The 18,283-nt window shown below is 35.2% G+C and overlaps 1 protein-coding gene across 1 annotated transcript in view; it reads right to left on the bottom strand.

The window, feature by feature from the left end:
• Positions 1 to 18,283, bottom strand: part of LOC129221288 (CAP-Gly domain-containing linker protein 1-like) — a gene marked incomplete in the record, with an annotated part of 104,066 nt that overhangs the window by 63,301 nt on the left and 22,482 nt on the right. The window contains 1 exon segment of the mRNA XM_054855746.1: positions 12,715 to 12,777. Within this exon segment, the coding sequence (XP_054711721.1) occupies positions 12,715 to 12,777 (63 nt within the window).

The following is an 18,283-nucleotide window of genomic DNA, read 5'->3' as shown; positions in this document are numbered from 1 at the left end:
GTTTAAAAAATCTTTCTGTTTAGTTTTGCAAGCATAAAAATTGTTAAGCAAATTAAATTTTAAAATTTTTTCATCTTTCCATCTTAATTCAAAGCTTTTAAATTGAAAATTAGTACTTAAAGTAAACGGAAATACCAGATGGCATTTGAAAATGCAACTGTTATGCAAACCATGGAGCTAGCAGTAGTGCAGGATAATGCACTTTCTTTTGATTGTGAAACTTATTTCTCTGTGAATGACAAATTGTATTATTGGTGCTTTAATACTCATTGCAGATAAAACTTATTCTGTAGTGCTAATGCATAGACATATTCTGAATATTAGTTTTAAAATTTGTGAAATGACCTGTATAACGCAAAAACCTGTATAACGCAAAAGCTCTGGTCCCAAGGTGTGCGTTATAACGGTCTTCTACTGTATTGGGAAATGAACTCTACATACAATGAAATATAGAATGAGCTATGAGAGAGTAAACTATGTGGATAAAAGCAGGAGGTGGACAGACATCAGGAGCAGGGTCGGATTCAGGGGAGGGCAGGCGGGGCTACTGCCCCGGGGCCTCCACAACAAAGGGCTTCTACCAGTGTTGGGCATCAACTAAAAAAATCAACTAAATTTGTAATTGATTGATTAGTTGACTAAAGTAATCTGACTCCCATTTAGTTCAGACTAATATTTTAAAAATTTAATTCAATTGCAGACGAAGATTAACGTTAGTTTAAACTAACTCGTTAGTTGATTAAAAAAACTAATTTAGTTCTGATTGATTTAGTTCAGATTAAATTAATCAGATTGAATTTAATCAAACTAAAAGTAATCAGATTAAAAGTAATCAAATTGATTTGATTACTTTTTTAATTCAGATTAAATTCGTAAAATATAAATATCACATGAACAGAGGCACATTTGTATTTCTACGTGTATATATATATTTATGCAAGCATACACGAGTTAATGCGTGTACATACGACTACGTGCGGGTATATACGTATATAAACGTCTTATCCTGCGTATGTTCGTGTACGGAGGTATATTTGAAATTTTAAGTAAATATACATATTTATATGTGCATACACCAGTAAATACGTGTATATACGAGTATGTACGTGTATATAAGAGTATATACGTGTACACATGAGAATATGCGTCTAGATACATGTTACCTCGAGTATACTCGTGTAAAAAGGTATATTTGTATTTCTACGTCATATTCCAGCGTGCGTATACGAGAAAGTACGTGTATATACAAGTATGTTCGTGCACACACGAGAATATGCTTATAGATATGTGTTACCCCGAATATTCTCGTGTAAAGAGGTACATTTCTATTTAAACGTGTATATACATATTTATGCAGGTACATACGAGAAAATACGTGTATATACGAGTAAGTACGTGCACACACGACAATAGGCTTATAGATACGTGTTTAACCCGAGTATACTCGTGTAAGATGGCACATTTGTATTTCTACGTGTATGTGCATATTTATGCGTTTATAAGCGAGTAAATACGTGTATATACGAGTATGTACGTGTACACACGATTATGAGTATAGATACGTGTTACCCCGAGTATACTCGTGTGCAGAGGTAAATTTGCTTTTAATTGTGTATATACATACTTATGCGTACACACAAGCTAAGATACGTGTATATACGTGTACACATGAGAATATGCGTATAGATACGTGTTACTCCGAGTATACTCGTGTAAAGAGGTACATTTGTATTTCTACGTTTATATATATATATTTAAGCGTGCATATACGAGAAGGTACGTGTATATACAAGTATGTTCATGTACACACGAGAATATACTTATACATACGTGTTACCCCGAGTATACTCGTGTACAGAGGTAAATTTCTATTTAAACGTGTATTTACATATCGATGCATGCATATACGAGAAAACACGTGTATATACGAGTAAGTACGTGCACACATGATAATAGTCTTATAGATACTTCTTTAACCCGAGTATACTCGTGTAACATGGCACATTTGTATTTCTACGTGTATGTGCATATTTATGCGTTTATAAACGAGTAAATACGTGTATATACGAGTATGTACGTGTACACACGATTATGCGTATAGATACGTGTTACCCCGAGTATACTCGTGTACAGAGGTAATTTTGCTTTTAATTGTGTATATACATATTTATGCGTACACACAAGCTAAGATACGTGTATATACGTGTACGCATGAAAATATGCGTATAGATACGTGTTACTCCGAGTATACTCGTGTAAAGAGGTACATTTGTATTTCTACGTTTATGTACATATTTAAGCGTGCATATACGAGAAGGTACGTGTATATACAAGTATGTTTATGTACACACGAGAATATACTTATACATACGTGTTACCCCGAGTATACTCGTGTACAGAAGTAAATTTCTATTTAAACGTGTATTTACATATCGATGCATGCATATACGAGAAAACACATGTATATACGAGTAAGTACGTGCACACATGATAATAGTCTTATAGATACTTCTTTAACCCGAGTATACTCGTGTAACATGGCACATTTGTATTTCTACGTGTATGTGCATATTTATGCGTTTATAAACGAGTAAATACGTGTATATACGAGTATGTACGTGTACACACGTTTATGCGTATAGATACGTGTTACCCCGAGTATACTCGTGTACAGAGGTAATTTTGCTTTTAATTGTGTATATACATATTTATGCGTACACACAAACTAAGATACGTGTATATACGTGTACACATGAGAATATGCGTATAGATACGTGTTACTCCGAGTATACTCGTGTAAAGAGGTACATTTGTATTTCTACGTTTATGTACATATTTAAGCGTGCATATACGAGAAGGTACGTGTATATACAAGTATGTTCATGTACACACGAGAATATACTTATACATACGTGTTACCCCGAGTATACTCGTGTACAGAGGTAAATTTCTATTTAAACGGGTATTTACATATCGATGCATGCATATACGAGAAATCACGTGTATATACGAGTAAGTACGTGCACACATGATAATAGTCTTATAGATACTTCTTTAACCCGAGTATACTCGTGTAACATGGCACATTTGTATTTCTACGTGTATGTGCATATTTATGCGTTTATAAACGAGTAAATATGTGTATATACGAGTATGTACGTGTACACACGATTATGCGTATAGATACGTGTTACCCCGAGTATACTCGTGTACAGAGGTAAATTTGCTTTTAATTGTGTATATACATATTTATGCGTGCACACAAGCGAAGATACGTGTATATACGTGTACACATGAGAATATGCGTATAGATATGTGTTACCCCGAGTATACTCGTGTAAAGAGCTACATTTGTATTTCTACGTTTAGATACATATTTAAGCGTGCATATACGAGAAAGTACGTGTATATGCAAGTATGTTCGAGTACACACGAGAATATGCATATAGATACGTGTTAACCCGAGTATACTCGTGCACCAAGGTGAATTCGTATTTAATCTAGTACATGCACTTTTATGCGTGCATATACGAGAAAAGACAAGTACATACGAGTATGTTCATGTACGCACGAGAATATGCGTATAGATACGTGTTTAACCCGAGTATACTCGTGTACAGAGGTACATTTGTACTTGTATGTTGAAATACATATTTATGCGTGCATACACGAGTTATGCGTGTATATACGAGTAAGTACGTGTACATACGAGCATTTTTGTACATATACGTGTATATACGTGTTGACTCGACGATATTCGTGTATACAGGAATTTTGTATTTCTACGTGTATATACCTACAAGTACGTGTGAACACAAGTAAATATGTGTATATACGATACATATTTGTAAACACGAGTTTATACGTAAAAATACGTGTTATCCCGAGTATATTCGTTCACGGAGATATGTTTAATTTCTACGTTTATGTACAAATTTATTTGTGCATACACGAGTAAATACATGTATACACGAGTATATACGTGTACACAAAGAAATATACGTATGGATACTTGTTAATCCGAGTATACTCGTGAACAGAGGTAAATTTGTATTTAAACGTATATATACATATTTATGCATGCATATACGAGAAAATATGTGTATATTCAAGTAAGTTCGTGTACAAGCGAGAATAGATGTCTAGGTTCTTTTTTTAGCCCGAGTATACTTGTGTACAATGGTACATTTGTATTTCTATGTGTATATGCATATTTGTGCTACATAAATAAATGCGTGTATAAACGAGTATGTACGTGAACACACGAGAGAATATGTGTATAGATACTTGTTAACCCAAATATACTCGTGTACAGAGAAATTTGCTTTGTATATACATATTTATGCGTGCATATAAGAGAATACGAGTATGCACGTATTCACACGAGTATATGCGTATAGATAAATGTTACACAGAGTATACTCGTGTGTAGAGGTCGTTGTATTTACACGAGAATATGCGTATAGATAAATGTTACACCGAGTATACTCGTGTGTAGAGGTACATTTGTATTTAAGATTGCATATACATTTTTATGCGTGCATACATGAGAAAATACAAGTATATACGAGTATGTACGTGCACACACAAGAATATGCGTATAGATACGTGTTTAACCCGAGTATACTCGAGTAGAGAGGTACATTTGTATTTTTGGTTAAAATACATATTTATGCGTGCATACACGAGTTAGTACGTGTATATACGAGTAAGTACGTGTATATACGAGTAAGTACGTGTATATACGAGTAAGTACGTGTATATACGAGTGTGTACGTGTATATACGGAGCTGTACGTGTTAACCTGAGTATATTCGTGTCTACAGGAATTTTGTATCTCTACGTGCAAACAGAAGTAAATATGTGTATATACGAGTTCGTAAGTGTAAACACGAAATTTTACGTATAAATACGTATTTCCCGAGTCTATTAGTGCACGGATTTATATTCAAACTTCTAAGAGTTCACACACGAGTTCGTAAGTGTAAACACGAAATTTTACGTATAAATACGTATTTCCCGAGTCTATTAGTGCACGGATTTATATTCAAACTTCTAAGTGTACACAATGTTTATCAGTGCAGCGTTTACAGACTTTCAGGGCAGATAGAGTACACCTAGACGGGGGGAAACACTTTCCTGGCGCGGTAGTGACAACACCAATCACCAAAAAGACAAAACACGAATAAGAGAAGAGAACGTGTTCAGAATCTTTAGTACAGCAAAAAAACTAAGGAAAAATAAAATTAAGGGGCCAACGATCATCATCAAAGAAGGTGTTCGAAATTACGACCCCGCCCGTAATATCGAAATTTAGCAAAAATACCGGGCGGGTCCCGGACTTCCTGGTGGAACAAAAACCACGTGTGCGCATGCACCGTCATCTGATGCTTCGGTTTACGTAGCAACATCTGTTGTATGCACCAGAAATATCTTAGCAGTATTTTTGCTGCATTAAAATTATAAACATGTTTTCTCCTCTTAATCGTGCCCTGTCTCACGCTTTGTGTCGTCACTATCGCGTCTAGGTGCACTGTATCTGCCCTGAAAGTATGTAAACGCTGTACTGATACATCCTGTATACTTATTTATGTGTGCAAACACTAGTAAATACTTGTATACACGAGTATGTTCGTGTACATACTAGAATTTGTGTATGGATGCGTGTTAACCCGATTAAATTCGCGTACAAAGGTAAATTTGTATTTAAACGTTTATATACATATTTATGCATGCATATACGAGAAAATACGTGTACAAACGAGTAAGTGCGATACCACACGAAAAAAGACATAGATACGTGTTTAATCTGAGTACTCGTGTACAATGGTACATTTGTATTTCTACGCGTATATGCATATTTATGCATTTTTGCACGAGTAAATACGTGTATATACGAGTGTGTACTTGTACACACGAGAATATGCGTATAGATACGTGTTACCCCAAATGCACTCGTGTACAGAGGTAAATTAGCTTTTAAACATGTATATATATATTCCTGCGTGCATATAAGAAAAAATACTTGTATTTTCGAGTATGTACGTGTACAGACGAGAATATGCGTATAGATATTTATTTAACCCGAGTATACTCGTGTACAGACGTACATTTGTATTTGTAAGTTAAAATACATATTTATGATGCATACACGAGTTAATGCGTGTATATACGAGTAAGTACGTGTATATACGAGTATGTGCGTGTATACACGTATGTAAACGTGTTAATCCGAGTATATACGTTTACACACTAATTTTGTATTTGCCACGTGTATGTGCATCAAAGTACGTGCAAACACAAGTAAATACGTGTATATACGAGTATATAAGTGTAACTTGTTATCCCGAGTATATTGGTGTACAGATGTATATTTTTATGTCCAAGTGTATGTCAATTGCAGATACAAAGAGGGGTCATGAAGGTCAGGACCCGTTCCCCCCCCCCACCCCGCGGGGAAAATTTTGAACGTTTGCTTGAAAAATACAAAAAAATATCGAAACCATGAGAAAATGTAATAATTTTTTTGATTTTTTTTTTTGGTGGGGGGGGGGGGGGCATTACAGTAGAACCTCGATAATTTGAATTAATTGGAATCTGACCCAATCCGGAATATCGAAAATCCAGAGAATGAAAAAAAACAAAACAAAATAAAACATACTCACTGAAAATCACCTTAAAAGGAAACACATAGAATTACAAATAAACAGTAAACATGTCTACTTTGTTATTACAAAGTGTGTAATCTTCTCCTGTGACAGTTCAATTTCTTCATTATCGAATAAAACAAATTGATTCAAAAGTTGCATTGCGAAGAAAATGGAACTCAATCAACGACGTAACACGGTCTTGCAAGTGAGAGGGTTAAATAAATATTTAATTATAATGGAATTTTGACGATCGCTCTTTAAATGTAAAGGGAAATCGGTCAAATCGATCGAGCCGGATTATCCGGTGATCCAGACTAACGGGGTCCGTGGCGCCGACTTCAAATTTGTAAGGTTTGTTTTTGAAAAATTTTCGTGTTTTAATAGGTTTTTTGAAGGTGGGGGAGCCCCTCAGAATATGAGGGACTTTCTTATTTAAGGAGGGGTATCTTCTTACGTAAGTTACTCAGAAACAGACCATGCATCAGCCAACTGGATTTAAAAAATTCAAGCATTTTATTCTAATAAAACCAGAAGCAGTGTGGTCTACGGGGGGGGGGGGGGGGGTCAGTGGAGAGGTTGGTTCAAACTTAAAATTTTAAACGCTTGTTTTTGAAAAAAATTTGTACTTATGTTTTTTTGGGGGAAGCCCCCTTCCCCCGTAATTTGAGGGGGGTTCAATCTAAGGGGGTTTCCCCTTAAGTAAGTTACTTTGAAACAGAACAAGCATCGGCCATCTGGATAAAAAAATTCAAGCATTTTATTCGAATAAGATCAGAAGTGGTGTGGCCTACAGGGGGGGGGGGAATTAGTGGGGCGGGTGGCGCAGACTTCAAAATTTTAAGGTTTGTTTTTGGAAAATTTTCTCGTTTTTAACCACCCCCCATAATTTGAGTGGAGTGAATTTCTTTTTGAGAGGGGGGCATCCCTTCATATAAGTAACTGCAATAGGGAATAGGCATCGGCTATCTGGATATGAAAAAAATCAAGCCTTTATTCCAGTACTAGTGGTACCCGCACGGCTTTGCCCGTAATAGAAAATTAAAAGGTCTTTTGGTCCGCCTGTATATTTACAAATAATGTATGCTGAATTTTATCGCCAATTGGCTTATGCCCATGTTATGGTTCCACGTTATGGTAATCTCGTCCATCTTGTGATAATTTTTATTCCTAAAATCGGAATAGAAAAAGAACTACATCGAATTTTCGAAAAATCGCTTCGAGGTGCACACACCCATGATACAAACTAACTTTGCCAAATTTCATGAAAATCGGCCGAACAATCTAAGCGCTATGCGCGTCACAGAGATTCAGACATCCAGACATTCTCCAGACAGAGAGACTTTCAGCTTTATTATTAGTAAAGATTATGTGAAAAAGGGCTTAAAATTTTAATAGAAAATTAATAAAATCGAATTTTTGAAAAATCGCTTCGAGGTGCACACCCCCATGCTTCAAACTAATTGTGTGTCAAATTTCATAAATATCGGCTGAACGGTCTAGGCGCTATGCGCGTCACAGAGATCCAAACAGCCATACAGAGAGACTTTCAGGTTTGTTATTTTAAAAGAAAGGAAAAGGAGAAACATAAAGAAGTAAAGAAAAGAAAGATAAAGAAAGATAATTTTCAGAACAAATTCTTTCCCATTTTATTAAATTTCTGTGAAAAATGGGCTTAAAATTGGAATAGAAAAAGAACAAAATCGAATTTTCGAAAAATCGCTTCAAGGTGCACACCACTATGCAACAAACTAACTGTGTGCCAAATTTCATTAAAATCGGCCGAACGGTCTAGGCGCTATGCGCGTACCAAAGATCCAGACATCCAGATATCCTCCGGACAGAGAGAATTTCAGCTTTATTATTATTAAAGATAGTGAAAAAGGGCTTAAAATTTTAATAGAAAATTAATAAAATCGAATTTTTGAAAAATCGCTTCGAGGTGCACACCCCCATCCTTCAAACTAATTGTGTGTCAAATTTCATGAAAATCGGCTGAACGGTCTAGGCGCTATGCGCGTCACAGAGGTCCAAACATCCATACAGAGAGACTTTCAGGTTTGTTATTTAAAAAGAAAGGAAAAGGAGAAACATAAAGAAGTAAAGAAAAGAAAGATAAAGAAACATAATTTTCAGAACAAATTCTTTCCCATTTTATTAAATTTCTGTGAAAAATGGGCTTAAAATTGGAATAGAAAAAGAACAAAATCGAATTTTCGAAAAATCGCTTCAAGGTGCACACCACTATGCAACAAACTAACTGTGTGCCAAATTTCATTAAAATCGGCCGAACGGTCTAGGCGCTATGCGCGTACCAAAGATCCAGACATCCAGATATCCTCCGGACAGAGAGAATTTCAGCTTTATTATTATTAAAGATAGTGAAAAAGGGCTTAAAATTTTAATAGAAAATTAATAAAATCGAATTTTTGAAAAATCGCTTCGAGGTGCACACCCCCATGCTTCAAACTAATTGTGTGTCAAATTTCATGAAAATCGGCTGAACGGTCTAGGCGCTATGCGCGTCACAGAGATCCAAACATCCATACAGAGAGACTTTCAGGTTTGTTATTTAAAAAGAAAGGAAAAGGAGAAACATAAAGAAGTAAAGAAAAGAAAGATAAAGAAAGATAATTTTCAGAACAAATTCTTTCCCATTTTATTAAATTTCTGTGAAAAATGGGCTTAAAATTGGAATAGAAAAAGAACAAAATCGAATTTTCGAAAAATCGCTTCAAGGTGCACACCACTATGCAACAAACTAACTGTGTGCCAAATTTCATGAAAATCAGCCGAACGGTCTAGGCGCTATGCGCGTCACAAAGATCCAGACACCCAGACATCCTCCGGACAGAGAGACTTTCAGCTTTATTATTATTAAAGATAGTGAAAAAGGGCTTAAAATTTTAATAGAAAATTAATACAATGGAATTTTCGAAAAATCGCTTCGAGGTGCACACCCCCATGCTTCAAACTAATTGTGTGTCAAATTTCATGAAAATCGGCTGAACGGTCTAGGCGCTATGCGCGTCACAGAGATCCAAACATCCATACAGAGAGACTTTCAGGTTTGTTATTTAAAAAGAAAGGAAAAGGAGAAACATAAAGAAGTAAAGAAAAGAAAGATAAAGAAACATAATTTTCAGAACAAATTCTTTCCCATTTTATTAAATTTCTGTGAAAAATGGGCTTAAAATTGGAATAGAAAAAGAACAAAATCGAATTTTCGAAAAATCGCTTCAAGGTGCACACCACTATGCAACAAACTAACTGTGTGCCAAATTTCATGAAAATCAGCCGAACGGTCTAGGCGCTATGCGCGTCACAAAGATCCAGACACCCAGACATCCTCCGGACAGAGAGACTTTCAGCTTTATTATTATTAAAGATAGTGAAAAAGGGCTTAAAATTTTAATAGAAAATTAATACAATGGAATTTTCGAAAAATCGCTTCGAGGTGCACACCCCCATGCTTCAAACTAATTGTGTGTCAAATTTCATGAAAATCGGCTGAACGGTCTAGGCGCTATGCGCGTCACAGAGATCCAAACATCCATACAGAGAGACTTTCAGGTTTGTTATTTAAAAAGAAAGGAAAAGGAGAAACATAAAGAAGTAAAGAAAAGAAAGATAAAGAAACATAATTTTCAGAACAAATTCTTTCCCATTTTATTAAATTTCTGTGAAAAATGGGCTTAAAATTGGAATAGAAAAAGAACAAAATCGAATTTTCGAAAAATCGCTTCAAGGTGCACACCACTATGCAACAAACTAACTGTGTGCCAAATTTCATGAAAATCGGCCGAACGGTCTAGGCACTATGCGCGTCACAAAGATCCAGACATCCAGATATCCTCCGGACAGAGAGAATTTCAGTTTTATTATTATTAAAGATAGTGAAAAAGGGCTTAAAATTTTAATAGAAAATAAATAAAATGGAATTTTCGAAAAATCGCTTCGAGGTGCACACCCCCATGTTTCAAACTAATTGTGTGTCAAATTTCATGAAAATCGGCTGAACGGTCTAGGCGCTATGCGCGTCACAGAGATCCAAACATCCATACAGAGAAACTTTCAGGTTTGTTATTTAAAAAGAAAAGAAAAGGAGAAAGATAAAGAAAGATAATTTTCAGAACAAATTATTTCCCATTTTATAAAATTTCTGTGAAAAATGGGCTTAAAATTGGAATAGAAAAAGAACAAAATCGAATTTTCGAAAAATCGCTTCGAGGTGCACACCACTATGCAACAAACTAACTTTGTACCAAATTTCATGAAAATCGGGCCGAACGGTCTAGGCGCTATGCGCGTCACAGAGAGAGATTCAGACATCCAGACATCCTCCGAACAGAGGGAATTTCAGCTTTATTATTAGTAAAGATTATGTGAAAAAGGGCTTAAATTTTTAATAGAAAATTCATAAAATCGAATTTTCGAAAAATCGCTTCGAGGTGCACACCACTATGCAATAAACTAACTTTGTGCCAAATTTCATGAAAATCGGCCGAACGGTCTAGGCGCTATGCGCGTCACAGAGATCCAGACATCCTACAGACATCCTCCCGACAGAGAGACTTTCAGCTTTATTATTAGTAAAGATAAAGAAGATAAAAGATAAAGAAGACCAAAAGCAGTATTGTATACCAAATGGGGGCGGGGGGGGGGGGGGTAGTGTGGGTCATGTTGCAAACTGCGTCACTCCAAAGGGGATGTTATTAAAAATTATTGATTTTTTAAGGTCTTAAATCGGTAAGGGGGGCGGCCCCCAACCCCCAATGTCCCCCCCCCGTAACACATTAGGAGCTACTTAATATTCATTGGGGGGGGGAGAAGAGAAAGGAACCCCTTAAAGAATCTAAACGCAATCTGTAGTTTTAACAGTGTAGTTTATTTCAATCTGATTAGATTTAGTATAAATTTTAATCTGACGAAATTTAATCTGATTACTTTAGTTGACTAAATCAATCTGATTAAATTAGTTTGACTAAATTCAATCTGATTACTTTAATCTGAACTAAATCAATCTGAACTAAATTAGTTTTTTTAGTCAACTAACGAGTTAGTTTAAACTAACGTTAATCTTCGTCTGCAATTGAATTAAATTTTTAAAATATTAGTCTGAACTAAATGGGAGTCAGATTACTTTAGTCGATAGAGGATTTAGTTGATTAATGCCCAACACTGGCTTCTACAATAAATTTTTGACAAATAATCCTAACTTTCATGAGTCAGCAGATTTTACGGTTTTTCGCCCAGACTTTTTTTTTTGTATTTCTACAAAGAATGCTTGCACAAAAATAATATTATTATCTATATATCAGAAAGGAGGGAGGGGGGGGGGGTGCTCCACTCTTTCGTTGCCCCAGGGTCTCCACACTTCCAAATCCGGCCCTGATCAGGAGAGTAAATAGACTTGATCTCTTATCTCCTATTTATCATCCTTGTAAGAAAACCAATGGTGTTTAATGAGGATACATCCCCTCCCCCCATGCTTCTTGTTTTAAAACTGCCTACAGTAAAACAGTGAAACCTTCTGAACATGAAAGTATGATCGACATTCAAAACAGAAAGAAAAATCAGGAAACAGTGCTATGTCCTATAGGTGTAGACAGAACAATACTACTACTGTGGGCAGGTAAATGGCAGTATCTGCAGAAATGAATTTTTGAGAGATTAGAAAACCTCCGTTTTGGATTCAATACAAACTATGGGGAAATATTAGAGTTGGACATTGTTTTCGTGCTTTTTTTCCAGCGGAAACCAAATACGCCAGCTTGTACAACACTAACGTGCAATAGATGACACAAATGTAAAAAAATGATAAATGAAAAAATTGCAGTTACTGCCCTTTACCTGCCCACTTCAGAATACACAGTAGCATTAGAGAACAATGAGAAATAGTTTAACAACACAGATTTAACATGTTAAACACTTTTGAAACAGAGAAAATTTTTCAAAAAACAGCATGTAATAATAGCTGCCAAAAATGTTAAGTTTTTGAAATATAAAGACAAAAGCAAAAATTTGAAGTTACGATATTCCACCAACTTATAGTAAAAGTTCTTACCCCATTTTTATTTAAAAATTCTTCAATTTTCTTCAAAGTTTTTGAGTTTTGTTGAAGTTGACCCTAAAAGAAAAAAATATTAATGAATATTCTTTTTAAATATGAATTAACTAACCATAAAATGGGGGAACTTTGCACCACTATTTGGACTTATTAACAAACAGGCTTTTAAGTCACTTAAAACAGATTACTAGTAATTTCAAATATAGTGTAATTTATTTGTGTGAGTTTGTTTTATACTTTTGTACGTAAAAATCTGGTAATACTTCATTATATAAATATTTGTTTAATTGTTGGATTTGGTGCAATTTTACCCTCAGTTCTGCAAACTTTGCATCACTATATAAAACTCAATAAACATAACTATATCTCATTTGGAGCAATGTTATCAAATGCTAGGGAAAAAATACACCAGTTCTTTCTAAAAAAGTACATTATTAATAACCATGACCTTAAGAAAAAGAAAAATAAGAAGCATATAAACATTTTTTCTAGTTGTATTCTGCAGAACTGTTTTAAACTTTAAATGATGTTTAATAAATGAAATAGCTAGAGTAAAACATTATAACAACTTATCTTAATAGAATCATTAAAATCACCAATAGAAGATGTCTATCAGAAAATATCTGCCTATTTAGTGGAAAATTTGAGTTTAAAATCGCAAACGGGAGCTTTGCTCTTCTTCGACTGCAGGAGCAAGTCACCCCATTATTTGAGCAAAGCAACCCTTGGCAATATTATTGTTCACTGATGAGGTAAAAAAAAAATACTTATAGGAATCTCTCTGTCATGAAAATCGTCATAAGGACAACACAAAGTAGTAAAAAATAAAGGTACTTACGTAAAACCCTTGAATGTGTGGACCAGCGGTATAAAAGTTTAGGAGATCAAAAACAATACAACCTGATAAGGGAAGCAAAAAACCTAAACCTGCCACTGATAACAGTCTCGAATTGGCAACTTGCTCACCTGTTTACAGTTATCTTCTACCTAGTTGAAAGAAATTCCGCATTGTCAACCACTTCTTCACTGAAGTCCTCGAAAATCAGTAAAAAAACACACTTTTACACTTTTTGGAGCAAAGTTATCCCTACAGGAGCAATGTTCCTTCATTTTATGGTAACATGAAGATACAACTGACAGAACAATAGTAGAGACAGAAATGAGCGAAAAAGTCATTTTTTTAAAGGATCAAATGAGTTTGTTTAACTAGGAATGCTATTATTTGTTGCCTATGTCAATTTAAGATCCTACCTTATCGACAGAAAATCTGTGCGAAAGGTATATTTCTTAGGACTCGACTGATGCATCGGTGGTGATGGTACAACAATTTTCAGGGTTCATATTCTATTTGGATGAAAAAATTCCATGACTTTTCCAAGACTTTTTCATGACTTCATAAAATTTTTCATGACCTTGTTACATGAAGAGAATAGTACTATAAAATATCAAACTTGCCATTTTTTGAAAATGAGCATTAGCAAAACTTCCACGTTAATGCCACTCTCTCATTCAAGGATTTACTTATTGAAAAACAATCAGTGTACACCTAAAAGAATTAACTTCGTATTTGTCTTCTTCATATAAATTTAAGTAACGTAAAAATACAGTGAATCAAATATATATAATGATGCTTAAATGTCTAGTATTTTATAGGTTTTTTTTTTTTTTTTGTAAACAGGCAGAATGATAATGAATGGGACAAAGGTTGAATGAGTTATTAACTAAATTTCAATAAATTTGCTTTAAAAGGCTTTTAGTGTCAACAGTGCCTTTAATCATCCGAATAACTTGACAGTACTTTGGCTCTTCAAAGTAAAGAAACATTCTTTACTAAATTCATGTTTCTAAACCTGATATTTATTTAAAAAACACATTCAGTAGTGAATATCTTCTGATTCAAATCTACTTATTTACTTATTTGCACATTTTCAAATGTATAAAAATTAATACGTTCAGAAATTCCAGAACATATTGTTTGATTCTTGACATTGAACAGAGCAGTGGGTCGCATGGATCAGTTTTGCGAGCCATATGTTGGGCCCTACTGTTTTAGGGGTATTAGAATTCCCCTATTTCTCTATTCTATCACTTGACTCATGTCTTTACTTTTTTAAACCTTCAACAAATTAAGATAAATTTAAAAATAAATTTTATACAAGTTACGGAAACGAACTCGGATGCAATTGAATTGCGTTTTTGAGTGCGTGTGGCAAAATTCAAGAACGTGCAATGCTACTACAGAATATAAAATATAAAAAATGACTTCAAAATGAGTGATGTCCAAGCAGTAAAATCGCATTGCAAACAAAGAAGTGTGGCTGCTACAGAAGTGGATGCAATGAGATTTCAAAATTCAGATTTTTTTAGGGGGGGATCGTTCAGTTTTCCAGTTTTAATAGCTCTTAAGTGCTATTTTAAAAAGTGCTGTTAAATCACTCAAAATGTCTAACGCTCCTTGAGCAACTGTTAATTTATCTTTACCCAGGACATTTTCCCATGACTCTAAATAAATTTCCATGACTTTGAATGAAAATTTGAATTTTCCATGACTTTTCCAGGTCTGAAATTAGATTAACTTTTTTCCATGACTTTCCAGGATTTCCATGACCCGGACGAATCCTGAATTTTGCCTTCAGCATCGGCAGCCGATGAGGAAATATCGGTCCATCGGCCTTAAAAAACATCGAAAAGCTGATGGAATTGGCCGATTTTTTCGAAGAAAAGTACCTTCGCTGTTTTACTTTATAATACAAAGTATCGGGAGTTATTGTTTTCATATAAAAATTTTTACTTGAATACCAGTATGAATTTCTATTTTAGTAACCCCTGAGTTTTTAATACTACACTCAGGTACAAACAAGTTAATTATTGTGTTGTGTTTTGCTGCTGGATGTACGTATGTATCTCTCATAAGTCATAACTCAAAAATGGTAAGCTGTACATGGTTAAAATTTTGTATGTGGGGTGTGCATACGTTCCAGTTGTGCACTTCCCTTTTTGTTTTCAATCGAGCGTTCTAAAAGGCCTATTTACTCTTTTCTTGTGGCTATCTATTACTTATTTCAATGCAAAACTAATATATCGTCTTAGACTGATCATTTGGTGATATATTGCTGAATTAGAGACCAATTTGGAAACAAATATGAGATGGCAAAACTAGTTTTTGTGACATTTTGTTAGATTCCCGTTGAACTGACGGTAATTTTTAATTTTTCGATATCTGTAATCTGAATCACAGTAATGCTGTCTTTTCTGTATCGCTTCGGCGGAGTTACAAGTTTGGGGCCAGTCGAAATACATTTTGGCGTCCCTTTCTCTCACAGAACTTGTAAAACATTTATCGTAAGCATTTTTGTAACTCTTACAGTCATGGGGCCTCTCGCATAATTGCAACATTTCCGGTATTTTAAATCTGCCACTGTACGTGAAAACAAATTGAGGTGCAAATTTTAAAAGGGTTTTTCTGCTTGCTCTAAGGCAGGGGTTCTCAAACTGAGGCGGGGGAGGTGCACACCTCCCTAGTGGGTGAAGAAGAGTGTCCTGGGAGGCGTGCATGTTTAGAAAAAATAAAATGAAAAGGTAAACTTAACTATAATTTGCTCAATTTTGTGGTCACGTGTGAATATTTTTGACATTATCGCCTTTTTCAAGGTGTTGGTGTGGTCTTCATCCACATATGAGTGAATCTGAATTTTCAGCATTAGCACCCCATACAAAGTCAAAGCATCGAAGATGGTATTGAAAGTAATTTGATGCACTGCGTTGATTACAACTAGGGATTGCAATACCGGTATTCGTTTTTTTTTTTTTTTAACGTGATACCGGAATACCGGTACTTGAAATTTCCCAAAAAACATATTTCCTTGCCATACTTTATTATTTTGTTCGAAAAGTGCATTATTTACTTATAGTAAACAAATAAAAAGTAAGAGAACAAATATCAGAGTAAAAAATCAATAATAGAAGAAATATAATGCATCTGTTTAATTTTCAATATGCCTGGAACTCTGTTCAGTGAAACAATTTATTTCTGTTGAAAATAATCTTTCTGAATTCATGCAGACTGATGGTACTGTTAATAATGTGCGATACACCTCCTGTTTGCCTGGAAGTCCTTCATCTTCAAATAATTTGTTCCTTAACCTGTTGGTTTTAACTGATTATGCATTTTACCTCTTTGCAAATGCTCAAGATATTATAAATATTATCTCTCTTGGTATAAAGCTCAATAGCAAGTCAGAACAGCACGCTACTGTTGGAACTTGCGTGCTACCGTTGATGAAATACCCGAAGTTCGAGGAACTAAAACGGGTTGTTGCAAGCCCAACAGAAATTGTGGTGTGATCTGCTCGGGGGAAAAATGGAATTGAAAAACACATTTAACAGTCAAAAACAATTTTATTCAATAACGATAAATCTATCTTAAAATGTGTATTATTAACAAGGGTAAATAAACTACTTTTAAACCCACAAACATTTTGACTGAAAATAAAACCTCCCACAAGAACATTTATAGGAACACATTATATAATACTGTATCGTTCGATTCCAAAACTTAACGGACTAGTCAACGCTAGTCCACCTTGAGTCCATTGCTTAAAAATAGAATAGTCCTGATAACATTCAAGATGAAAGTTCATACCGTTCAGGATATTCACTCTTTAATACTTGGCATATCAAAACGTGAAGGCCTGATCCTTCCATAGGATCCTACGTGAAAGTTGATTGCAGCCCGTGCCACTCGTGGCCAGCCCCCATGCTGGACCTTCTACAGACTTGACCTCTCGGACACCAAGAACCGCCACATCTGGTGAAGAACCCTTACACGCGGACATCCAGTCCAGCCAGACTCCAGGACATCTTTTAATCCAATCCAGCGTGAACCTTCGACAGTCTTGTGAAGCCTACGTCCAACAACATCAACTTACGTGAAAGAAACTCCACAATCTTTCACCTTTTCATCCTTCACCACCAAAATGCCTCAAGGTGACCAATGGAACCTGCCCGCTCTTTTAGCCGGGCACAACGAACTTATTTCCTACATTTTTCTAAAAATAAAGTCCACTCGACAACGTGGAACTGATGAGAAACTGGAGCACACCGCTCCCAGTAACACACCGAACTGCAGTTACGGCGAGATCAAAACTGATAAGATAAGAGTAAGCGAGTAAGAGATTGATTGGGTGCACTCACTTAAATACATTTTCCAATTCCACCACGTAATGATGTGACGTTTATCGAATCACATGCATAAATTATCACTGTGAAACAACACCGTTTATATTTTAACTGTGAAACCTTTTAAAATAGTTGTTCACATGCACTCAGCAAAACGTTACTCAACTCGGTAACAATGACGTCACATCATCGCGTTGTGTAAACAAACTCATGATTCTGTTGGAGTTTCTACTTTGGGGAACAATTCGTTCGCCGGTTAGGTAGTGGGATAAATTTCAATTTTTGTAATACAATGAATTAAGTTACTAGAACTTCTTAAACCTTTGGGAATTGTCTTCAAGAACTAAAATTTCATATTTTTGCTAACAGCTACCATCGGTGACACCAA

The sequence above is a fragment of the Uloborus diversus genome, chromosome 4 (assembly GCF_026930045.1).
Source record: "Uloborus diversus isolate 005 chromosome 4, Udiv.v.3.1, whole genome shotgun sequence".
Lineage (NCBI taxonomy): Eukaryota > Metazoa > Arthropoda > Arachnida > Araneae > Uloboridae > Uloborus > Uloborus diversus.
This window is presented reverse-complemented; position numbering and strand designations above follow the sequence as displayed.